The sequence below is a fragment of the Elephas maximus genome, chromosome 3, assembly GCF_024166365.1.
Source record: "Elephas maximus indicus isolate mEleMax1 chromosome 3, mEleMax1 primary haplotype, whole genome shotgun sequence".
Classification (NCBI taxonomy): domain Eukaryota; kingdom Metazoa; phylum Chordata; class Mammalia; order Proboscidea; family Elephantidae; genus Elephas; species Elephas maximus.
Window position 1 is genome coordinate 211,313,873 of NC_064821.1, and position 24,488 is coordinate 211,338,360.

The 24,488-nt window shown below is 38.8% G+C and overlaps 1 protein-coding gene across 8 annotated transcripts in view; it reads right to left on the minus strand.

The window, feature by feature from the left end:
- Window positions 1-24,488, minus strand: part of DNM3 (dynamin 3) — a 735,481-nt gene that overhangs the window by 482,062 nt on the left and 228,931 nt on the right. For all 8 annotated transcript variants that reach the window (XR_007516879.1, XM_049881209.1, XM_049881210.1 and 5 more), the window contains exons 5-6: window positions 19,724-19,822; window positions 18,964-19,124 (exon numbers count right to left, since the gene is read on the minus strand). Coding sequence is in view for 7 of the 8 variants with exons in the window: in XM_049881209.1 (XP_049737166.1) it covers window positions 18,964-19,124; window positions 19,724-19,822 (260 nt within the window). In the remaining variant the exon portion in view is untranslated. The remainder of the gene's footprint in view (window positions 1-18,963; window positions 19,125-19,723; window positions 19,823-24,488) is intronic.

The following is a 24,488-nucleotide window of genomic DNA, read 5'->3' on the forward strand; positions in this document are numbered from 1 at the left end:
CCAGCAGCCAACTCACCGCCATGTACGTTTGGTAAATAATAAGGATACCTGATTTCCTCCGTTTGCTTCTCAGCTATGTCAACAGCAAAGCAATACTGTGGACCACTGTTTCCTTTCTACAACACTTCTTTCCTTGGCTTCCAGCTCCTCTCATTTTCCCCTACCACCCTGGATATTCCTTTTCTATTTCCTTTACCAATTCATCCTCCTCCACCTGACCTGTAAATGTCAAAACTCCTCAAATCTGTGTCGTAGGCCTCTACTTTTTTCACTCTCTGCTCTTTACTAAGACTCTCATTTCATCCATGGCTTCAATTAACATCCAAATGCCTGTGGCTGCCAGTATTCTCTCCAGACTGACCTCTTATCTTTGCTGCAGACATATATATCTGACCACCTGCTTGACTTCTCTTGGATGTGTCAACTACACCTCAACCTCAACACGTCCAAATTGAGCATCTAATCTTCACTTCAGGGTTTCCATCCTGGTGACATCATAATGATCTAGAAACTCAGATGTTATCTTTGACTTCACCTCTCCAGCATCCAATAGAGCTAATCCATTGCCAATTCTCAATTTTCCTAAACTTTTCTCTAATCTGCTTATTTTCAACTTCAATATTCTCACCTAAGACCAAATTACCATCATTTCTCACTTCAACTCCTAAGTAGTCTTCCCATGTCTACTCATTTTTTTTTTTTAAATAATATTTTACTACCTTATTTTCTGGTGTTTGTGTGTGTGTGTGTGTTTATTCCATACTTAGGTCCCCTAGTGTTGACTCTATTTTTAATTCCATGATCTTTACAGTTTTTGGTTTTATATTTAGGTCTTTGATCCATTTTGAATTAGTTTTTGTGCATGCAGTGAGGTATGGGACCTGTTTCATTTTTTTGCAGATGCAGTTTTGCCAGCACCGCTTGTTAAAATGAATATCTTTTTCCCACTTAATGGACTCTGGGCCTTTTTGAAAGATCAAGCAGTTGTAGATGGATGGATTTACATGTGGGTTCTTGATTCTGTTCCATTGGTCAATGTATCTGTCATGGTACCAGTACCAGGCTGTTTTGACTACTATGGCTGTGTAGTATGTTCTGAGGTCAGGTAATGCAAGGCCTCCTACTTTGTACTTTTTCTTCAATAATGCTTTACTTATCCAGGGCCTCTTTCCTTTCCATATAAAGTTAACAGTTAGTTTTACCATCTTGTTAAAGAATGCTGTTGGTATTTGGATTGTGATTGCCCAATATTTGTATACCGCTTTGAGTAGAAATGACATTTTCACAATGTTGAAACTACACATTCATGAGCATGGTATGTTTTTCCATGTATGTAGGTCTCTTTTGGTTTCTTACAGTAGTGTTTTATAGTTTTCTTTGTATAGGTCTTTTACATTCCTAGTTAGATTTATTCCTAATTTTTTTTTTTTAATGGGTTATTACAAATGGTATTGCTTTCCTGATTCTCTTTATTTGTGTATAGGAATCCAACTGATTTTTGTATGTTTATCTCATATCCGGCTACTCTGCTGAATTTTTCTTGTGGAGGCTTTAGAGTTCTCTATGTATAGTATCATATCACTCATGAATGTGAATAGTTTTACTTCTCCCTTTCCAATTTGGATGCCTTTTATTTATTTTTCTTGCCTATTGCTCTAGCTAAGACTTCAGCACAATGTTAAATAAGACTACTGTGGTCAATTCCAATTCATGGCAACCTTATAGAACAGTCTAAAACCATCCCATAGGGTTTCCAGGGAGCGGCTGGTGTCATGAGAATGATGTTGGCTGTGTATACAAACTAAACCCACTGCCATCAAGTTAAATCTGACTCGTAGCGACCCTATAGGACATAGGAGAACTGTCCCACAGTGTTTCCAAGAAGCACCTGGTGAATTTGAACTGCTGACCCTTTGGTTTGCAGCCATAGCTCTTAACTGCTATGCCACGAGGGTTTCCTGGTTTTGTATAGATGTCCTTTATTATGTTGAGGAATTTCCCTTCTATTCCTATCTTGAGACTTTTTATCAGGAATGGGTGTTGGACTTTGTCATGGACTGAATTATGTCCCCCCAAAAATGTGTGTATCAACTTGGTTAGGCCATGATTCCCAGTATTCTGTGGTTTTCCTCCACTTTGTGATTGTAATTCTATGTTAATAAGGATTAGGGTGAGATTGTAACACCCTTACCAGGTCACATTCCTGAGCTAATGTGAAGGGAGTTTCCCTAGGGTGTGGCCTAAACCACCTTTTATCTTACAAGAAATAAAACGAAAGGGAAGCAAGCAGAGATTGGGGACCTCACACCACCAAGAAAGCAGTGCTGGGAGCAGAGCGCATCCTTTGGGCCTGGGGTTCCTGTGCAGAGGAACTCCTAGTCTAGGGAAAGATTGATGAGAAGGCCAACAGAGAGAGAAAGCCTTCCCCTGGAGGTGACATCCTGAATTTGGACTTCTAGCCTACTTCACTGTGAGAAAATAAACTTCCCTTTGTTAATGCCATCCACTTTTGGTATTTCTGTTATAACAGCACTAGATAACTAAGACAGACTTTACTGAATGCCTCTCTTGCATTGATTGATATTATCATGCAATTCTTTTATTTATATTGTGGATTACAGTCATTGATTTTCTAATGTTGAGCCATCCTTGCATATCTGGTATGAATTCCACTTGGTCATAGTTTTTTTTTTTTTTTTAATATGATCAGTAGTTGGAAAATACAGCCTTGGTGATAGAAACAATGCCAGAGATCGAATGATAGAATTCTGTAAGACCAACGACTTCTTCATAGCAAATACTTTCTTTCACCAGCATAAATGTCGACTATACACATGGACCTCACCAGATGGAACACACAGAAATCAAATTGACTACATCTGTGGAAAGAGATGATGGAAAAGCTCGATATCATCAGTCAGAACAAGGCCAGAGGCCGACTGTGGAACAGACCATTAATTGCTCTATGCAAGTTGAAGCTGAAACTGAAGAAAATCGGAGCAAGTCCACGAGAGCCAAAATATGACCTTACGTATATTCCACCTGAATTTAGAGACCATCTGAAGAATAGATTTGATGCATTGAACACTAGTGACTGAAGACCAGGCGACTTGTGGAATGACATCATATATGAAGAAAGCAAGAGGTCATAGAAAAGACAGGAAAGAAAGAAAAGACCAAGATGGATGTCAGAGGAGACTCTGAAACTTGCTCATGAATGTCGAGCAGCTAAAGCAAAAGGAAGAATTAATGAAGTAAAAGAACTGAACTGAAGATTTCAAAGGGCGTCTCCAGAAGACAGAGTAAAGTGTTAACAACGACATGTGCAAAGAGCTGGAAATGGAAAAAAAAAAAAAGGGAAGAACATGCTCGGTGTTTCTCAAGCTGAAAGAACTGAAGAAAAAATTCAAGTCTCGAGTTGCAATAGTGAAGGATTCTATGGGGAAAATATTAAACGACACAGGAAGCCTCAAAAGAAGGTGGAAGGAATGCACAAAGTCATTATACCAAAAAGAATTAGTTGATGTTCAACCATTTCAAGAGGTGGCATATGATCAGGAACCGATGGTACTGAAGGGAGAAGTCCAAGCTGCTCTAAAGGCATCAGCGAAAAACAAGGCTCCAGGAATTGATGGAATATCAACTGAGATGTTTAACAAACAGATGCAGCACTGGAGGTGCTCACTCGTCTATGCCAAGAAATATGGAAGACACCTTCCTGGCCAACTGACTAGAAGAGATCCATATTTATGCCTATTCCCAAGAAAGGTGATCCAACCAAATGTGGAAATCATAGAACAATATCATTAATATCACACTCAAGCAAAATTTTGCTGAAGATCATTCAAAAACAGCTGCAGCAGTATATCAACAGGGAACTGCCAGAAATTCAGACTGGTTTCAGAAGAGGATGTGGAACCAGGGATATCATTGCTGATGTCAGTTGGATCCTGGCTGAAAGCAGAGAATACCAGAATGATGTTTACTTGCGTTTTATTGATTATGCAAAGGCATTCGACTGTGTGGATCATAACAAACTATGGATAACACTGCGAAGAATGGGAATTCCAGAACACTTAATTGTGCTCATGAGGAACATTTACATAGATCAAGAGGCAGTTGTTTGGACAGAACAAGGGGATACTGATTGGTTTAAAGTCAAGAAAGGTGTGTGTCAGGGTTGTGTTCTTTCACCATACCTATTCAATCTGAATGCTGAACAAATAATACGAGAAACTGGACTATATGAGGAAGAACAGGGCATCAGGATTGGAGGAAGACTCATTAACAACCTGCATTATGCAGATGACACAACCTTGCTTACTGAAAGTGAAGAGGACTTGAAGCACTTACTAATGAAGATCAAAGACCACAGCCTTCAGTATGGATTACACCTCAACATAAAGAAAACAAAAATCCTCACAACTGGACCAATGAGTAACATCGTGATAAACGGAGAAAAGATTGAAGTTGTCAAGGATTTCATTTTACTTGGATCCACAATCAACAGCCATGGATGCAGCAGTCAAGAAATCAAGACATATTGCATTGGGTAAATCTGCTGCAAAGGACCTCTTCAAAGTGTTGAAGAGCAAAGACGTCACCCTAAAGACTACGGTGTGCCTGACCCAAGCCATGGTATTTTCAATAGCATCATATGCATGTGAAAGCTGGACAGTGCATAAGGAAGACCAAAGCAGAACTGACGCCTTTGCATTGTGGTGTTGGCGAAGACTATTGAATATCCCATGGACTGCCAAAAGAACGAACAAATCCGTCTTAGAAGAAGTGCAACTGCAGTGCTCCTTAGAAGCAAGGATGGCGAGACTGGGTCTACACACTTTGGACATGTTGTCAGGAGGGATTAGTCCCTGGAGAAGGACATCATGCTTGGCAAAGTACAGGGTCAGGGGAAAAGAGGAAGACCCTCAACGAGGTGGATTGACACAGTGGCTGCAACAACGAGCTCAAGCATAACAACAATTATAAGGATGGCTCAGGACCGAGCAGTGTTTCATCCTGTTGTGCATAGGGTCACTATGAGTCGGAACCAACTCAACAGCACCTAACAACAACAACAAATTCTATTGGCTAAAATTTGGTTGAGAATTTTTGCCTCTATATTCATTAGATATATTGGTTTATAATTTTCTTTTTTTGGTGTCCTTGTCTGGTTTTGGTATCAGGGTTATCCTGGCTTCATCAGATGAATTTGGAAGCATCCCTTCCTTTTCCATGTTCTGAAATTTGAGTAGTACTGGTGCAAGCTCTTCTGTGAATATCTGGTGGAATTCTCCAGTGAAGCCACCTGGCCCAGAACTTCTTTTTGTTGGAAGATTTTGTTTGCTTGTTTTTGTTACTTTTAAATGTCTTCTATTGTTATGGGCCTGTTCAGACTTTCTACCTTAGTTTGTGTTAGTTTCAGTGGGTAGTTTCTGTAGAAATTTGTCGATTTCCTCTAGGTTTTCAAATTTTTGGAGTACAGTTTTTCATAGTACTGTTATGACCCTTTTTCATTCATTTCGATCTGTTGTAACATCCCCATTTCATTTCTTATTTGGGTTATTTGTATCCTCTCCTGTTCTTTTGTCAGTTTGGTCAATGGTTTGCCAATTTTATTGATCCTTTCAAGGAACCAACTTTTGGTCTTGTTGATTCTTTCTATTGCTTTCTGACTCTATTTCATTTAATTTTGCTCTGATTTTTAAATTTCCTTTCTTCTGGTGCCTGTGGGCTTCATTTACTGTTCCTTTTCTTATTTGTTCAAGTTGTGTCGCTAAGGTTTTGATTTTGTCCCTTTCTTCTTTTTTGATGTGTGTGCCTATTGCTATATATTGACCTCTGAGCATTGCCTTAGGTGTGTCCCATAGGCTTTGGAATGGTGCATTTTCATTCTAAAAATTTTTTGATTCCATCTTTGATTTCTTCTATTATCCAGAGGTTTTTAAGCACAGTGTTATTCAGTTTCCACAAATTTGATTTTTTTCCTTGCTCTTTCTGTTGTTAATTTCTATTTTTATGGTGTTGTGATCCAGGAAAATACTTCGTATTATCTCAATGTTTGGGATTTTGTTGAGGTTGCTTTGTGGCCTAAGATGTGATCTATTTTGGAGAATGTTCCATGTGCAATGGAAAAGAATGTATACTTTCCTGCTGTTGGGTGGAGTGTTCTGTGTATATCTATGGATAATTGTAACCTTAAGATCTTCTCTATCTTTGCTGAATTTCTCTCTAGATGTTCTGTCCTTTACCGAAAGTAGTGTGTTCCAGTCTCCCACTACTACTGTGGAACTGTCAATTTCTCTTTTTAGTGCTGTTACAGTTTGTTTTATGTATTTTGGAGCCCTGTTGTTGAGGTATATTTATTTATTATGGTTATATCTTCATGGTGGACATCCCTTTAATCATTATATTTTTAAAATTACACAATCATATTGCTGTCTCATAGCCTCCAAATACTCACCTTCCCTCAATTTAAAAGTACAAACTTTACACTAGTCTGTATTATGTCGCTTAAATCAGAAGTATACCATTGCTTTTGATTTTATCTAAAATTTCTTCAATTGTTCGAGGGTTCAAATACAATGTCACACATGGGCTACTACTGTGTTAGCCTCTACTGATACCTCCAAAAATCTAACAGTCAGAACATTCAGTAAATACTTGATTGGATGATTAATTCAGTTCATTGCTGCGATTGTTGGTGATGGTGGTGGTGTTGTTAGTTGCTGTCAAGTCAATTCCGACTCATGGATACATGCACAACAGGACAAAATGTTGCCTGGTCTGTGGTATCTTCATGCTCACTGGTATGTTTAGTCCATTGTTGCAGCTATTGTGTAGTGCCTTTCTACGTCGGGGGCACATCTTCCAGCACTATACTGAATAATATTCTGCTGTAATTCATAAGGTTTTCATTGGTCAATTTTCATAATTAAATCATTAGGACTTTCTTCCTAGCCTGTCTTAGTCTGGAAGCTCCACTGAAAACTGCCCACCGTTGGTGACCTTGCTGGTATTTGAAAATACTGGCGACAAAGCTACCAGCATCATAGCAACATGCAAACTACCATGGTACGACAAACTGACAGACTGGTAGGAGAAATCTGTTCATAGATAAAAGTTAAAGTATACTGTGATAGTTATGGCTGTGTGTCAGCTTGGCTGGGCCATGATTATCAGTGGTTTGGCAGTTATGATATAGTTTGGCAGTTATGCCATCATGTAATCAACTATATGATGAGGGCTGCTATGAGCACCCGATCAGTTGAAAGGGAGTTTTCTTGGGGGTATGGCCTGCCTACCAGTGTATAAATCGATGTTCCAGAAAGGTTCTTGCTCTGGATCCTGCATCTGGCTTGTCATCATCTGACCTCCGGTACTTGACACTTGAGCTAGCAGATTATCTGCTGGTCTTGCATTCATTAGCCTCCACAGGCTATGAGCCAGCAGCATCCATCTGACCTGCTGATCTTGGGTTCATCAGCCCCTGCAGCTAGGTGAGTCAGGAGAAGCCTCCAGCTTGATGCCTACCCCATGGACTTGGGACTTGCCAGCCTCTACAACTGTGTGAGCCATTTCCTTGAGATAAATCTCTCTGTTTCTCTCTGTGTGTGTGTGTATATATACATATATGTAGATGTGCACATCACCGATTTTGCTTCTCTTAAGAACACATACCTTAAACAAAACAACAAAAAAAAAAACAACCCATTGCCATCAAATCAATTCCAATTAACAGTGACGTCTATGTTACACAGCAGAACTGCTCCATTAGTGGGGTATATATAAATTTCAAACATTAATTCTCCTTTTCAAGGAAAGCTGCTCGCTATATTGAGTCAATGTAATTAATATATAGAAAACAGGAGTGGTCCCTGCATTCGATGAGGCTTAATGTTAGTAAAAAAAAAAAAAAAGTAGGGGAAGGGAAATATGTAATTGGGTGTGCACTGAGGATCTATGGAAGAAGTGCATACAGTTTGTGGAAGTTGGGAGGCAAAAGGCACAATTTTATTTGTGGTAGGGAGAGCGCTTATTTGGAAAACCTGCATAGATGAGTAGACATCAATTATCCCTTAATTAGAATTTGTTGTTTTAAAGGTTTTAAATTAATAAATAGATCAATCCGAAACAAAACCATACAGAAATATCTAGGAAGTAGGGACAAGATGGCACCGTAGTCAGACACTTCCGGTGGTCCCTCTTACAACAAAGACCCAAAAAAAACAAGTGAACCAATTATATATGACAATCTAAGAGCCCTGAACATAAAAGCCAAAGTTGAAGAATCAGGCTGAACGGCAGGGGGAGGAAGAGATGGTTCAGAAGCAGCAAGCAGTTGACAGACATGACCCAGAAGGAACTGGCACCCCGCAGGCTGGACCGGCTGGTGCCATTAGTGAGGCAAGCTGTGACACTTGGGATGCATTTTGTACAACAGGAGAGACTGAGCAGCAGAGAGTCTGCTCAATGTTCCAGAACCAGCGAGAAGCGGTGCTTAAATGGCAAAAGATAAGTACGTCCATCTACCTACCACGTGAAGCAAAACACACCCCCTTAGGGAAGAACCTATCTCCTATTTACCAGCACCTTCCCCACTCTGTGCCAGGTCCAGGCCAGCTTCAGTGATTGCTGTGTCCCCTGGGCCAGAAGTGGGACCTGTCAGGTACCCTGAGCCATCCTCCTGGCTTTGGAGAGGGAACAAATCAATGAACAGGAAAAAATAATCTGCCAGGGCCCCTAAGCAGGGAACTCAGGGAAGGCAAAGCCCCTTTGCCTAGGCATAGGCATAAATGGTTCATGGACTTTGAATGCCTTTCACCCCTGCACAGACCTCTGTGGGCCCATTTCAACAGCGTAGGCCTTCATTAGCACACTACAACAGGGTACATACCTGAAGCTTATTTTCAACTCCATCAGCTATAAGGGCAGTGGCAGATTCATGACATCTGATACCACCCTGCCTATTAAGCAAGGTCCTTTTCTACCTATCCACATCAGGGGCCAAAGGACTGGTGGCTCAACTCACACAACCTAGCCACCTGGGACAGGGGTCCAAGAATAAGTGGTGACTCCCAGTCCTTACAACCAACAGCATTGGGCGCCCACAGTTCAGCTGCAAAACCCATCCACCTACGCATGCTAGGGAATAGGGGTGCGGTTTCCTCCCACTCAGTGGATGCCGTCAGCCCCCTGCATTGCTCAGCACATGGCTTCCTACTACAGCCAGGTACCTGTGCCTGCTCAAATGACCCCTGTCCATCTAGGACTGTAGGTGAGAGTCTGCACCACACATTTGGTGACCAACAACCAGGACACCTGAGCTGAATACATACAAGAAAAGTAAATGGACTCCTGGGCTCACATACCTAGGAACAGCTCTAATCACCTGGTGACAGGATGTGAGAGCTTCAAAGATGCCAATTACCAAACTAATTCACACGACCAGCCTATTTGGGCACATCAAAACAAAACAAAACAAGAAGCTAGGACAGAGTAAGCAAACATAAAATAAATAAATATAATAACTTATTGATGGCTTGAAGACAACAGTCAATATCAAATCACACAAAGGGGCAGACCCTGATGGCTTCAGCAAGCCTCCAAAACAAAGAATCAAGAAACCTTCCACAGGAAGATAACTTTTGGGAAATACCAGAGGTACAATTCAAAAGATCAATACACAGGGCTCTTCAAGTGATCATGACGGAGATCAGGCAAAACGAAGAACAAGCCAAGGAACACACAGATAAAGTAACAGAGGAACTTAAAAAGGTTAAACAAGACCATAATGACAAATTTAACAGACTGTAAGAATCTACAGAAAGACAGCAAACAGAAGCCCAAAAGATTCACAATGAAATTTCAGAGTTAGACAACTCAATAGAAAGTCATATGACCAGAATTGAAGCAATCATAGTCAGAATTAGTGAGACTGAAGATAAAGCACTTGACATCAACTTATTTGAGGAAAAATGAGATAAAAGAATTTTTAAAATGAAGCAACCCTAAAAAATATGTGGCACCCTATCAAGAGGAATAACCTACGAGTAATTGGAGTTCCAGAACGGGGGCGGTTAACAGAGAATACACAGAGAATTGTTGAAGATTTGTGGCAGACAATGTTCCTAATATCGTGAAAGATGAGAAGATAGTTATCCAAGAAACTCATCAAACCCCACACAACGTAGGCCCCAAAGAGAGTCAAGAAGACATATTATAATCAAACTTGCCAAAACCAAACATAAAGACAATTTTAAAAGTGCTAGGGATAAATGAAAGGTCATCTACAAAGAAGAGTCAATAACACTAAGCTCAGATTATTAAGCAGAAACCATGCAGGTAAGAAGGCAATTGGATGACATACATAAAGCTTTGAAGGAAAAAAAATAACAGCCAAGAATTACATATCCAGCAAAACTGTCTCTCAAGTATGATGGCAAAATTAGGGCATTTCCAGATAACGTTTAGGGAATTTGAAAAAAACTAACCAAAATTACAAGAAATATTAAAGGGAGAACTCCAGTTAGAAAATCAGTAACATCAGATAACAACCCAAGACTACAGCACAGGACAAAACAATCAGATACAACCCAGATAGGGAAGTCACAAAAATAAATGAAAGCTAAAACACTGAAAATAGGGAAATAGAGACACCAATGTGTAAAAGATGACAACATTAAAACAAAAAGGAGCAATTACATAATGTACTTATACGTCTTTCATATGGAGAGGAAATTGAGGTGATACAAAGAAAGGAAAGATTGGTTTAAATTTAGATAAACAGGGGTAAACATTAAAGTAACCATAAAGGAAACTAACAATCCTACACATCAAAATAAAAAACAAGAAAAACATAAAGACTCAGCAAACACATAATCAACAATGACGAAAAGAAAATACGTAAAGAAAAACAACTCAACACAGAAACTTAAGCGGGACAAAGAAACCATCAATAACACACAGAAAAGATATCAAGGAGGCAGTGCCAAGTTGGAATACACAGACGCTTCCAGTGAGCCCTCTTACAACAAACACCCGAAAAAACAAGTGAAATGAGTATATTTGTGACAAGCTAGGAGCCCTGAACATCTAAGGCAAGCTTAGAAAACAAACTAAGGGGCAGGGGGAGGAAGAGAAAGTTCAGAAGCGGAAAGGAGCTATAGGACCTGAATCATGGGAAGCCCTCACGCACCATTCCTGGGAGCAGCGGCAGCAGGCTGCTAATAGCATTCAGCCGCAGTTCCCTCAGGGAGAAGCAGCCAGCCACACAGCCTACTCACACTGCTGGAACCAAAGAACAGTGTTCTCAGCAAAAGCTAAGTACTTGCATATATTTTTTACTGCGCCCCCCCAACAAGCCACCTTCAGTGGCTGATTTCCTGTTGCCTGAGATAGGTCCTGTTGAGCGCCTAGAGCCATCCTCCCGGCCCCGGAGAAGGAATAAACTTGATATTGGGGGAAAAGATAATTTGCCAGCTACAGTAACCAAGGGAGCTCAGGATAGAAGCGGCTCCTGTCCATGCATAAATGGTCCGTGGACTTTGAGTACCTTTTCCCTCTACATGGACCTGTGTGGGCCTATCTCAGGAGAATAAGCCCTTGTTAGCAGACTCCAACCATTTCAGTTGTGCAGCAGAGAGGTGGGGGTTTGATGTTCAATATTGCTTTGCCTATTAAACAGGGTCCTCACCTACCCACATCTGGGGCCTAAGGACTGGTGGCTCCACTCAGGTCAACCAGCCACCCACGACAGGGGTCCAAGGATAACTGGTACCTCCCAGTCCTTACAACCAAAAACACTGGGTGCCCATGGTCCATCTGCAGAACCTACCCACCTGTACACTCTAGGGAACAGGGACACTTTCCTTAGAGACATGTAGGGGCAATCTGAGCAACCTGCCTTGTTCAGAGTGTGAAACCCTGCTGCAACCAGATACCAGCACCTACACCAACCACCCCTGCCCCTCTAAGACTGTAGGACAGAGCCTGTACCACACACCTTATGATCAGCTACCTGGACAACTGAGCTGAATTCATACAAGAAAAGTGAGTGGACTCCTAGACTGATGTACCTGATAAGAACTCTAGCCATCTGGGGGCAGGATGTCGGAGCTCCAAAGGTGAAAATAATCAAGCTAGCTCACTCAAGCAACCCATTTGGGCATATCAAAACAAAACAAAGCAAGAACCTACAACACCGTAAGCAAACATACAATAAACTAATACAATAACTTATAGATGGCTCACAGACAACAGTCAATATCAAGTCACACAAAGACACAGATGATGATCACCTCAACAAGCTCTCAAAACAAAGAATCCAGGGATCTTCTAGATGAAAGTGCCTTCCTGGAATTACCAGAGGTGGAATACAAAACATGAATACACAGAACCCTTCACAACATCAGGAAGGAAATGAGGCAATACACAGAACAAGCCAAGGAACACACAGATAAAGCAACTGAAGAAATTAAAAAGATTATTCAGGAACATAACGAAAAATTTAATAAGCTGGAAAAATCCATAGACAGACAGCAATCAGAAATTCAGAAGATTAACAATAAAATTACAGAAGTCAACAACTCAACAGAAAGTCAGAGGAGAAGAATTGAGCAAGTGGAAGGCAGAATTTCTGAACTTGAAGATAAAGCACTTGGCACTAATATGTTTGAAGAAAAACCAGATAAAAGAATTTTAAAAAATGAAGAAACCTTAAGAATCATGTGAGACTCTATCAAGAGAAATAACGTATGAATGATTGGAGTAACAGAACACAGAGGGATAACAGAAAATACAGAGAAAATTGTTGAAGATTTGTTGGCAGAAAACTTCCCTGATATTGTGAAAGATGAGAAGATATCTATCCAAGATGCTCACTAAACTCCACATAAGGTAGATTTTAAAAGAAAATCACCAAGACATGTAATAATCAAGCTTGACAAAACCAAAGAAAAAGAGAGAATTTTAAGAGCAGCTAGGGATAAACGAAAATGCACCTACGAAGGAGAGTCAATAAGAATAAGCTTGATCTACTCGGCAGAGACCATGCAGGCAAGAAGGTTATGGGATGACTTATTTAAAATATTGAAGGAAAAAAATTGCCAGCCAAGAATATAATATCCAAAAAAAGTGTCTCTCAAACATGAAGGCGAACTTAGGACATTTCCAGACAAATGGAAGTTTAGGGAATTTGTTAAAACTAAACCAAAACTACAAGAAATACTAAAGGGAGTTCTTTGGCTAGAAAATCAATAATATCAGGTATCAAGCCAAGACTAGAATACTGGGCAGAGCAATCAGAAGTCAACCCAGACAGAGAAATCAAAAAAATAAATCAAGATTAAAAAAAAAAACACTCAAAACAGGGAAACAGCGATGTTATTATGTCAAAGAAGACAACATTAAAACAATAAAGAGGGACAAAAAAATATAGTCATAGACCTTCCATATGGAGTGGAATGCAAGGCGATACAAAGAAATAAAATTTAGGTTTAAATTTAGAAAAATAGGGGTAAATAATGAGGTAACCACAAAGGAGACAAACTATCCTATACATCAAAATAAAATACAAGAAACAAATAGAGACTCAGCAGAAACAAAATCAACAACAACAAATATGAGGAAAGAACAATGTGTAATCTACTCAGCACATAAATTAAGTGCAAAAAGGAAACTGTCCACAACACACAAAAAAAGACATCAAAATGATGGCATTAAATTCCTACTATCCATAATTACGCTGAATGTAAATGGAATAAATGCATCAATAAAGAGACAGAGAGTGGCAGAATGGATTAGAAAACATGATCCATCTATATGCTGCCTACAAGAGACACACCTTAGACTTAGAGACACAAACAAACTAAAACTCAAAGGATGGAAAAAAACATATCAGGTAAACAACAATCAAAAAAGATCAGGAGTGGCAATATTAATTTCTGACAAAATAGACTTTAAAGTTAAATCCACTATAAAGGATAAGGAAGGACACTATATAATGATTAAAGGGACAATACACCAAGAATATATAATCATATTAAATATTTATGCACCCAATGACAGGGCCGCAAGATACACAAAACAAACTCTATCAGCATTGAAAAGTGAGATAGCTCCACAATAATAGTAGGAGACTTCAACACACCACTTTCGGTGAAGGACAGGACATCCAGAAAGAAGCTCAATAAAGACACAGAAGATCTAAATGCCATAATAAACCAACTTGACCTCATAGATGTATACAGAACACTCCACCCAACAGCAGGCAAGTATACTTTCTTTTCTAGTGCACATGGAACAGTCTCTAGAATAGACCACATATTAGGTCATAAAGCAAGCCTTAGCAGAATCCAAAACACTGAAATATTACAAAGCATCTTCTCTGACCATAAGGCCATAAAAGTGGGAAACAGTAACAGAAAAAGCAGGGAAAATAAATTAAACACTTGGAAACTAAACAATACCCTGCTCAAAAACAACTGGGTTATAGGAGACATTAAGGAGGGAATAAAGAAATTCATAGAATCCAATGGGAATGAAAACACTTCTATCAGAACCTTTGGGACACAACGAAAGCAGTGTTCAGCGGTCAATTTATATCAATAAAACCACACATAAGAAAAGAAGGGCCCAAATCAAAGAATTATCCCTAGAACCTGAACAAATAGAAAGAGAGCAACAAAAGAAACCCTCAGACACTAGAAGAAAGAAAATAATAAAAATTAGAGCAGAACTCAAAGAAATAGAAAACAGAAAAACAACCAAAAGAATTAACAAGACAAAAGCTGGTTGTCTGAAAAAAATCGACAAAATTGATAAACCATTGGCCAAATTGACAAAATAAAAACAGGAGAGGAAGCAAATAACTGGAATAAGAAATGAGATGGGCGATATTACAAAAGATCCAACTGAAATTAAAAAAATCATATCAGATTACTATGAAAAATTCTACTCTAACAACTTTGAAAACCTAGAAGAAATGGATGAGTTCCTAGAAACACACTACCTTCCTAAACTAACACAACCAGAAGTAGAAGAACTAAATACACCCATAACAAAAGAAGAGATTGAAAAGGTAACCAAAAAACGTCCAACAAAAAAAAGCCCTGGCCCAGACAGCTTCACTGCAGAGTTCTACCAAACTTTTAGACAAGAGTTAACACCACTACTACTAAAGGTATTTCAGAGCATAGAAAAGGATGGAATACTCCCAAACTCATTCTATCAAGCCAGCATAACCCTGATACCAAAACCAGGTAAAGACACCACAAAAAAAAAAAAAAGAAAGAAAGAAAATTACAGACCAATAGCCCTCATGAAAGCAGATGCAAAAATCATCAACAAAATTCTGGCCAATAGAATTCAACAACATATCAAAAAAATAATTCACCAGGACAAAGTGGAATTCACACCAGGTATGCAGGGATGGTTCAACATTAGAAAAACAATTAATGTAATCCATCATATAAATAAAACAAAAGACAAGAACCACATGATCTTATCAATTGATACAGAAAAGGCATTTGACAAAGTTCAACACCCATTTATGATAAAAACTCTCAGCAAAATAGGAATTGAAGGGAAATTCCTCAACATAATTAAGGGTATTTATGCAAAGCCAACAGCCAACATCATCCTAAATGGAGAGAGTTTGAAAGCATTCCCCCTGAGAACAGGAACCAGGCAAGGATGCCTTTTATTACCACTCTTATTCAACACTGTGCTGGAGGTCCTGGCCAGAGAAATTAGGCTAGATAAAGAAATAAAGGGCATCCAAATTGATAAGGAAGAAGTAAAAGTATCCCTATTTGCAGATGATATCACCTTATACACAGAAAACTCCAAAGAATCCACAAAAAAAAAACTACTGGAACGAATAGAAAATTTCAGCAAAGTATCAGGATACAAGACAAACATCAAAAAATCAGTTGGATTCCTATACACTAAAAAAAAAAATTTAAAGAGGAAATCACCAGATCAATACCATTTACAATAGCCCCCAAGAAGATAAAATGCTTAGGAATAAATCTAACCAGAGACGTAAAAGACCTATACAAAGAAAGCTACAAGACACTTCTGCAAGAAACCAAAAGAGGCCTACGTAAGTGGAAAAACATCCCTTGCTCATGGATAAGAAGACTCAGCATTTTGAAAACGTCAATTTTACCCAAAGCCACCTACAGATACAATGCAATCCCGATCCAAATTCCAATGACATTTTTTAATAAGATGGAGAAACAAATCACCAACTTCATTTGGAAAGTGAAGAGGCCCCAGATAAGTAAAGCACTGCTGAAGAAGAACAAAGTGGGAGGCCTCACACTACCTGATTTTAGAACCTATTATATTGCCATGGTAGTCAAAACAGCCTGGTAGTGATACAACAACAGAAGCATAGACCAGTGGGACAGAATTGAGAATCCAGACATAAATCCATTCACGTACAAGCAGCTGATATCTGACAAAGGCCCAAAGTCCATTAAATGGGCAAAAGACAGTCTCTTTAACAAACCATGCTAGCATAACAGGCTACGTAGCTGCAAAAAAATGAAACAAGACCCATACCTTACACCATGCACAAAAACTAACTCAAAATGGATCAAAGACCTAAAAATAAAATCTAAAATGATAAATATCATGGAAGAAAAAATATGGGCAACACTAGGAGCCCTAATACATGGTATAAACAGAAAAGAAATCATTACTAACAATCCACAAACTCCAGAAGAGAAACTAGATAACTGGGGACTCCCAAAAATCACTTATGCTCATCAAAAGACTTCACCAAAAGAGTAAAAAGACAACCTATAAAAAAAAATGGGAAAAAATTTTTGGCTACGATGTATCTCATCTCTAAAATCTATAAGATACTGTAAAATCTCAACAACAAAAGGACAAATAACCCATTTAAAAAATGGGCAAAGGATATGAACAGGCACTTCACCGATGAAGACATTCAGGCAGCTAACAGATACAGGAGAAAATGCTCATGATTATAAGCCATTACAGAAACGCAAATCGAAACTACAGTGAGATACCATCTTACCCCAACAAGCTAGCATTAATCCAAAAAACACAAAATAATAAATGTTGGAGAGGTTGTGGAGAAACTGGAACACTTATACACTGCTGGTAGGAATGTAAAATAGTACAACCACTTTGGAAATCAGTTTGGCACTTCCTTAAAAAGCTAGAAATAGAAGTACCATAGGATCCAGCAATCCCAGTCCCTGGAATATATCCTAGAGAAATAAGAGCCCTCACACAAATAGATATATGCACATCCATGTTTACTGCAGCACTGTTCACAATAGCGAAAAGATGGAAACAACTTAGATGCCCATCAATGGATGAATGGATAAACAAATTATGGTATATTCACACATTGGAATACTACACAATGATAAAGAATAAAGACGAATCTTCAAAACATCTCATAACATGGATGAATCTGGACTGCATTATGCTGAGTGAAATTAGTCAGTCGCAAAAGGACAAATATTGTATGAGACCACTATTATAAGAGCTCAAGAAAAGGTTTAAACACAGAAGAAAACATTCTTTGATGGTTACAAGGGTGGGGAGGGAAAGAGAGGGGTATTCACTAACTAGATAGTGGGTGAAGGGAAAGACAACACACAATACATAGGAAGTCAGCACAACTGTACTAAACCAAAATCTAAGAAGTTTCCTAAATATAACCAAACACTTCAAGGAACAGAGTAGCAGGGGTGGGGGTCTGGCAACCATGGTTTTAGGGGACATCTAGGTCAACTGCTTAAAGGCTAGGGCTGATAACCAAACGGCAACGGTTTCAATGGCAGGTCAACTGGCATAACAAAGTATATTAAGAAAACATTCTTCATCTCACCTGGTGAATGGTGTCTGGTATCTTAAAAGCTAGTGAGTGGCCATCTAAGATGCAACAATTTGTCCCAACCCACCTGGAGCAAGGGAGAATGAAGAACACTGAAGGCATAATGAAAATATGAGCTCAAGAGATCGAAAGGGCCACATAAACCAGAGACTCCATCAGCCTGAGACCAGAAAAACTAGATGGTGGACGGCTACCACCAATGACTACCCTGACAGGGAATACAACACAGAGTCCCTGACAGAGCAGGAAAAAAGTGGGATGCAGAACTCAAAGTCTTGTAAAAAGACCCAAATTAATGGTCTGACTGAGACTGGAACCCCAGAAGACACGGCCCCTGGACTCTCTGTTAACCCAGAATTAAACCATTCCCAAAGCCAACTCTTCAGACAAAGATTACACTAGACTATAAGACATAAAATGATACTGAAAAAAGTGTGCTTCTTAATTCAAGTAGATTCATGAGATTAAATGGGCAGCTCCTGGCCAAAGGCTAGATGAGAAGGCAGAAATGGACAGTAGCTGGTTGAATGGACACAGGAAATCCGGGGTGGAAAGGAGGAGCGTGCTGTCACATTATAGGGACAGCAACTAAGCAAGTAGGGTCACATAACAACGCGTACATAAATTTTTCTATGAGACACTATCTTGAGCTGTAAACTTTCACTTAAAGCACAATTTTAAAAAATGTTAACAAAAAAATCTATCATAACTCTACAAATTGGTGTTTCAAAAAAAGATCCCATGAGATCAACTTTTCAGAGGCACACAACTTTAACTTAAGATAATTAAAAATTGTGAGTAGTGTGCTAAATCTTATGCCTTGGTTCACTGTTCCTAAATAAATGTGTTCCTGCTTTGAACACTGGTTTTTCAATAATATTAAGTTGAATTCTATTTACTGAGAATTGTAATGAAATGGATCCAAATATGCATTCTTACTAATTCTTATACTTAAGCTGAATGTCTTGTTTTGGAAAAAATGATTTAAAAAAAAGAAATATGAAACCCAGTAGTCACTTACATATTTCATAACTGTTCTTGTTGCTTGAAAGAACACTAAGTACAAACACCTTGATTTTTACCTGATTAAGAACCTTCTGCAGGTATGGGGTGCCCATTCGATCAGCAATATGTCTGTAAGCCGGGTGGGAAAGAAAAAATTTCCTTTCTGCCAACATGGCGGCCTTAATGTCCTTCTTCCCATCTATGTCCTTCTGGCTTCTGTTTACCACCCCCACGTAACCTGAAACAAAACACAAACCTATGGAATTGGGGACACTTTTGGTTACTTATTCATGAGAAGCATTCAAGGCTTTCAAATAGGCTGAATATGAAAAGCAAGATTATTTTTAAGGTCTGAAGGATGAGTTCCTTTACAAAATTCCCTTTGAGACAGCAGTATGTGACGAAGGCCTCTGGTTTGGCTAATAATGATAATTTTTTTAGCATCAACATGATAATGTCTCTTGCCCTTAACAACTTTGTGCTTTTTAATAGAGTATGTATCTTGGCTCTTTTGCCATATAGCAGGCAAACAAATCAGACTTCAAACAGAGTAGTATATATTTATGCAGACTATGATGAATATTTATACCCTCCCTTAAAACCCCCTCCTATTCCTGTTTTTTAGTCCTGTTATTTTAAGGAATAGTTCTCCACTTGGATAATTTTTAACATATCATTTGGGAACATTGCTGTCTTCTGCCATTCCGTAAAAACCATAACTAATCATAATCCCATTCCTTGCAACTGGAAGACATTAAAACTAAGTCTCCCACTGGCTTCCCAATCATTTCCCTGCCGTGTCATCCAGTGAAGTCGTGTAGACCGCCAGTACGTTACCCCTGCGAAGAGGCAGCAGCTTGTTCTCTAACACATCCCTGGCATCTGTTCCTTCATCCATAAGATCCAGCTTGGTAATGACTCCAATGGTTCTCAGACCTGCAGCATGAACAAAACCAACATTAAACGATTTGGAGAAAACTAACACATTTTAGAGACATATGTCTCATAGCTAAATGCAAAGCATGCATATTTCTGCTCCTTGTTCCTCTTGGTCTTACTTTGTTTTCTTATCCACGACTACCCCAAACTTGTGAATTTTTTTGTGATGAAGAGGAGAGTTGCAAATTCACTTTTTTATAAGATAACTTTCGATTCAAATGAGAAAAAAACAAATAGCTGTATCACCAAAATACTGATAAATATATGAGTTTATTTTCTTATAATGTATAAATACCAATTGTGTATTTTAATTTTCCTCACTGCCCTCCACATAATATGGGTGCTTTAAAATTTTTATGGATTGCATTTTAAGAACAAATAAACAAATACAGACCAAAGATGAGAGTGTGTCATATACCAAAGATTATTATTTTCCAGCTCTGAGCATTTGAGGTAAAAAAAATAAAAAGAAGAAACTTGGATTTCACATAGTACCATTACCAAAAATAATCGTGCAAGTCTCACAGCATTCACTATTCCTCAGAAAAGGAAATATGCTTTAATGGAAAGAAAACAGAACTAGGAATTATGAGACCTGGATTCTAGGCTCTAAGCAGGTCACTTAACTCTCTGGGTCTGTTTTTCTCATTTGTAAAATAAAGAGCTGGAAGCTTGACCTCCAAGGCTTCTTTCAGTCATAAAATAATGTAAGAATCTAGTCATTTTATGTAACAGGTCAGACACACTGCATTTGTCCTCTGCATTCTTCATTAGATGAAATGGATAGTATTTACCCAGTGATTCACGCATTAAGGGCATTTCTTTGGTATTCCAGTTACACATGGTTACTTGATTTACCTTCTACTTGACATCACTCTCAAATAATGATGGCTAATATTTATTAAAGGAGCCCTGGTGGTGTGGTGGTTACAATGCTCTGCTGCTAACTGAAAGATTGACAGTACGAACCCACAAACTGTTCCACAGGACAAAGATGTGGCAGTCTGCTTCCATAAAGATTTCAGCCTTGGAAACCCTACAGGGCAGTTCTACTCTGTCCTATAGGGTTGCTGTGAGTCAGAATCAACTCACCTGGAATGGGTTTTTTTGGTTTGTTTGTTGATATTCATTAAGCCAGCTTCTGTTATAAACAGTTTGTATTATTAAATCACTTAATAACAAAAATAGCCTAACAATTATTTCTTGAAGATGAAGAAACTAAGACAGAGAGAGGTTAAATAACTTCCCCAAGGTCATACAGGCAATCTGGTTCTAGAATCCATCCTTTTAACAAATATATTGCTCCTCACAGTAAAATGACTTTTTAAAAAAAAAGACAAACTAACAAGGTCAAAGAGAATGAGAGAATGCTACAGAAAAAATGTTGGAACTGGAAGCCTAAAAGGATGACTTAATAGAGCAGAGAAAAAGAAAAACCGTATCTGAGAAAGACAACAGTTGGAGGAGCCCAGAAGCTAGATATTATACATCACAGCATCTCAGACTCAGGCCCTGAGCTCGAGAACCAATAGCTCTGAAAACAGTGAAAGAGGTGGTAGACAGTTGAGGATGAAAACAGGAGCGCTGGGTGGGAGCTATCCCTGATCCATCCCACCATTAGAGTACAGGTTTATCTTCTATAAAGACTAAAATAGAGAAACTCTGAACTCAAGGATGCTTGGCCCAGTTTGGTGGCTCAGATATTGAAAGAGGATGATTAAGTGAAATTCCACATACTGAATGGCATGACACGCCCCTCCCTCCCAATTCCATTTCCTAATTTAGCTTCAAGAAAGTACTGGCTGGCAGGCTATTATCCACAAGGCAGAGACTGCAAGAATCCTATCTAGGAAAATTAACTATTCCAAGAGAAAAACACAGATATTGACATTAAGAGGAATCCAATAGGAACAGCCCAATAAATCACCCTGCTGTGAAGTCTACCACTCAATATATCAAGCACACCCACAGAGAGCTTCCACTCACCTGTCACTATTTCACCTTGAAATATAAATGAACAGCTAAAGATATCCTCTAATATGAGGCCAAAATAAAACAGAACATGAAGAAAACTACACGCACTATTTTGTAATGCAAAATACAGAAGAAAACTTTATTATTCTTATCAATGCCCTAAGAAAGAAAGGCAAACTCGTTGCATTCAAGAAACAAGAATAGAATGCCACATAAAACAAATAGTCAGGAAAAATTTTTTTTTAAAAAAATAAGACAACACAAATGAAAACATAAGAATATTTAGAAGACAATGCTGAGGAACTCTTGCAGAAAACAAAAGAAAAAGAAGTAGATAACAGGAAAGGAAAACAAGCTGTAAAAACTAGAGCTGATATTCCAGAAAGACAAAGAGAAAACATCCTGGAGGACAGGAGGTCCTATTGAAAAAACATACACATACAACATGGCACATCAGTATAAGATTTCATAACAAAGAAAGTCACAAACACCTCAATACAAGGACTGGGAATCATTACAGTAACAGTCTTCCCAGCAGTAGCACTAGATCAATGTCTTCAAAAATCTGGGGGAAAAATAATTTGTAACCTAGAATCCTACACTATCTATGACAGTAGAAACAAGGTATTTTCAGCCTGAAAAAAAAAATCTCTAAATATTTTTATCCACTGCCCCCCCCCCCACTGCTCCCCCCCATCTCCTTTTTTCAGGAAGCAACCATTTCTTTTTGGTATGATGACTCTGTGTATTCCTTTCATCATCTCCAACATCAGAATTTTGCTCATTGAAGTTTTCACTATTGCAACTCGAGGCTTGAATTTTTTCTTCGGTTCTTTCAGCTTGAGAAATATTAACCATGTTCTTTCCCTTTGGTTTTCTAACTCCAAGTCTTTGCACATTTCATTATACTATTTTACTTGGTCTTCTTGAGCAGCCCTTTGAAATATCCTGTTCAGCTCTTTTACCTTGTCATCTCTTTCATTTGCTTTAGCTGCTCTACGTTCAAGAGCAAGTTTCAGAATCTCTTCTGACATCCATTTGGTCTTTCTTTCCCATCTTTTTAATGACCTCAGCTTTCTTCATGGATGATGTCCTTGATGTCACCCCACAACTCATCGGGTGTTTGGTCATTAGTGTTCAATGCGTCAAATCTATTTTTGAGATGGTCTCTAAGTTCAAGGGGGATATACTCAAGGTCATTTTTTGGCTCTCGTGGACTTGTTCTAAATTTCTTCAGCTTCAACTTGAACTTTCATATGAGCAATTGATGGTCTATTCCGCAGTTAGCCCCTAGCCTTGTTCTGACTGATGATATTGAGCTTTTCGATCATCTCTTTCCACAGGTGTAGTCAATTTGATTCCTGTGTTTTCCATTCAGTTAGACCCATATGTATAAAAAATATGTATAGTCACTGTTTATGTTGTTGAAAAAGGTATTTGCAATGAAGAAGTCATTGGTGTTGAAAAATTCTATCATGTGATCTCCAGGGTTGTTTCTGTCACCAAGGCCATATTTTCCAACTACTGATTCTTCTTCTTTGTTTCCAAGTTTCATATTCCAATCACTAGTAATTATCAGTATGCCTTGATTGTAGTCTGATCAATTTCAGACTGCAGAAGTTGGTAAAAAATCTTCAATTTCCTCTCCTTTGGCATTAGTGGTTGGTGTGTAAATTTGAATAATGGTCATATTAAATGGTCTTCCTTGCAGACGTATGGATATTATTCTATTGCTAACAAGATCAGGATAGATCTTGAAATACTCTTTTTGACAATGAATGAGACACCATTCCTCTTCAATCTGTCATTCCCAGTATAGCAGACCACAGGACTGTCTGATTCAAAACGGCCGATATCAGTCCATATCAGCTCACTAATGTCTAGGATATCCATCTTTATGTGTTCCATTTCACTTTTGACAACTTCTAATTTTCCTAGATTCATACTTCATACATTCCAGGTTCCAATTATGAATGGATGTTTGCAGCTGTTTCTTCTCATTTTGAGTCATGCCACATCAGTAAATGAAGGTACTGAAAGCTCTACCCCATCCACAATATTAAGGTCGACTCTACTTTGAAGAGACAGTTCTTCCCTAGTCATATTTGAGTGCCTTCCAACCTGAGGGGCTCATCTTCTGACACTATATCAATGCTCCACTGCTATTCATAAGGTTTTTACCCAGGTACCATTAAAACTCCTTGCTGTCGAGTTGATTCCAACTCATAAAGCTCCTACAGGACTACCCCCATGGAGTTTCCAAGGCAGTAATCTTTACAGAAGCAATTGCCACGTCTTTCTCCTGAGGGGTGGCTGGTGGGTTCAAACCTCAACCTTTCAGTTAAGGTTTAACCACTGTGTTACCAGGGCTCCTTAGGAACTATTAAGCTCACTGCTGTTGAGTCAATTCCAACTCATAGCAACCCTACAGGACAGAGCAGAACTGTCCCACAGGGTTTCCAAGGAGCGGCTGGTCGATTTGAACAGCCAACCTTTTGGTTAGCAGCGGAATGCTTAACCACTTAGCCACTAAGGCTCCTGGCATCATTAAAAAATTAGGTAGCTTAAATAATCAATGGACTCCTGCTGGGAGACACAAGACCTACACTAAGTGCCAGGAGAAATTTCAAAAGCAGTGTCGTTTAAAAGTACTCTTCTGGGAAACTAAGGACGCAGATAAAAATAATAA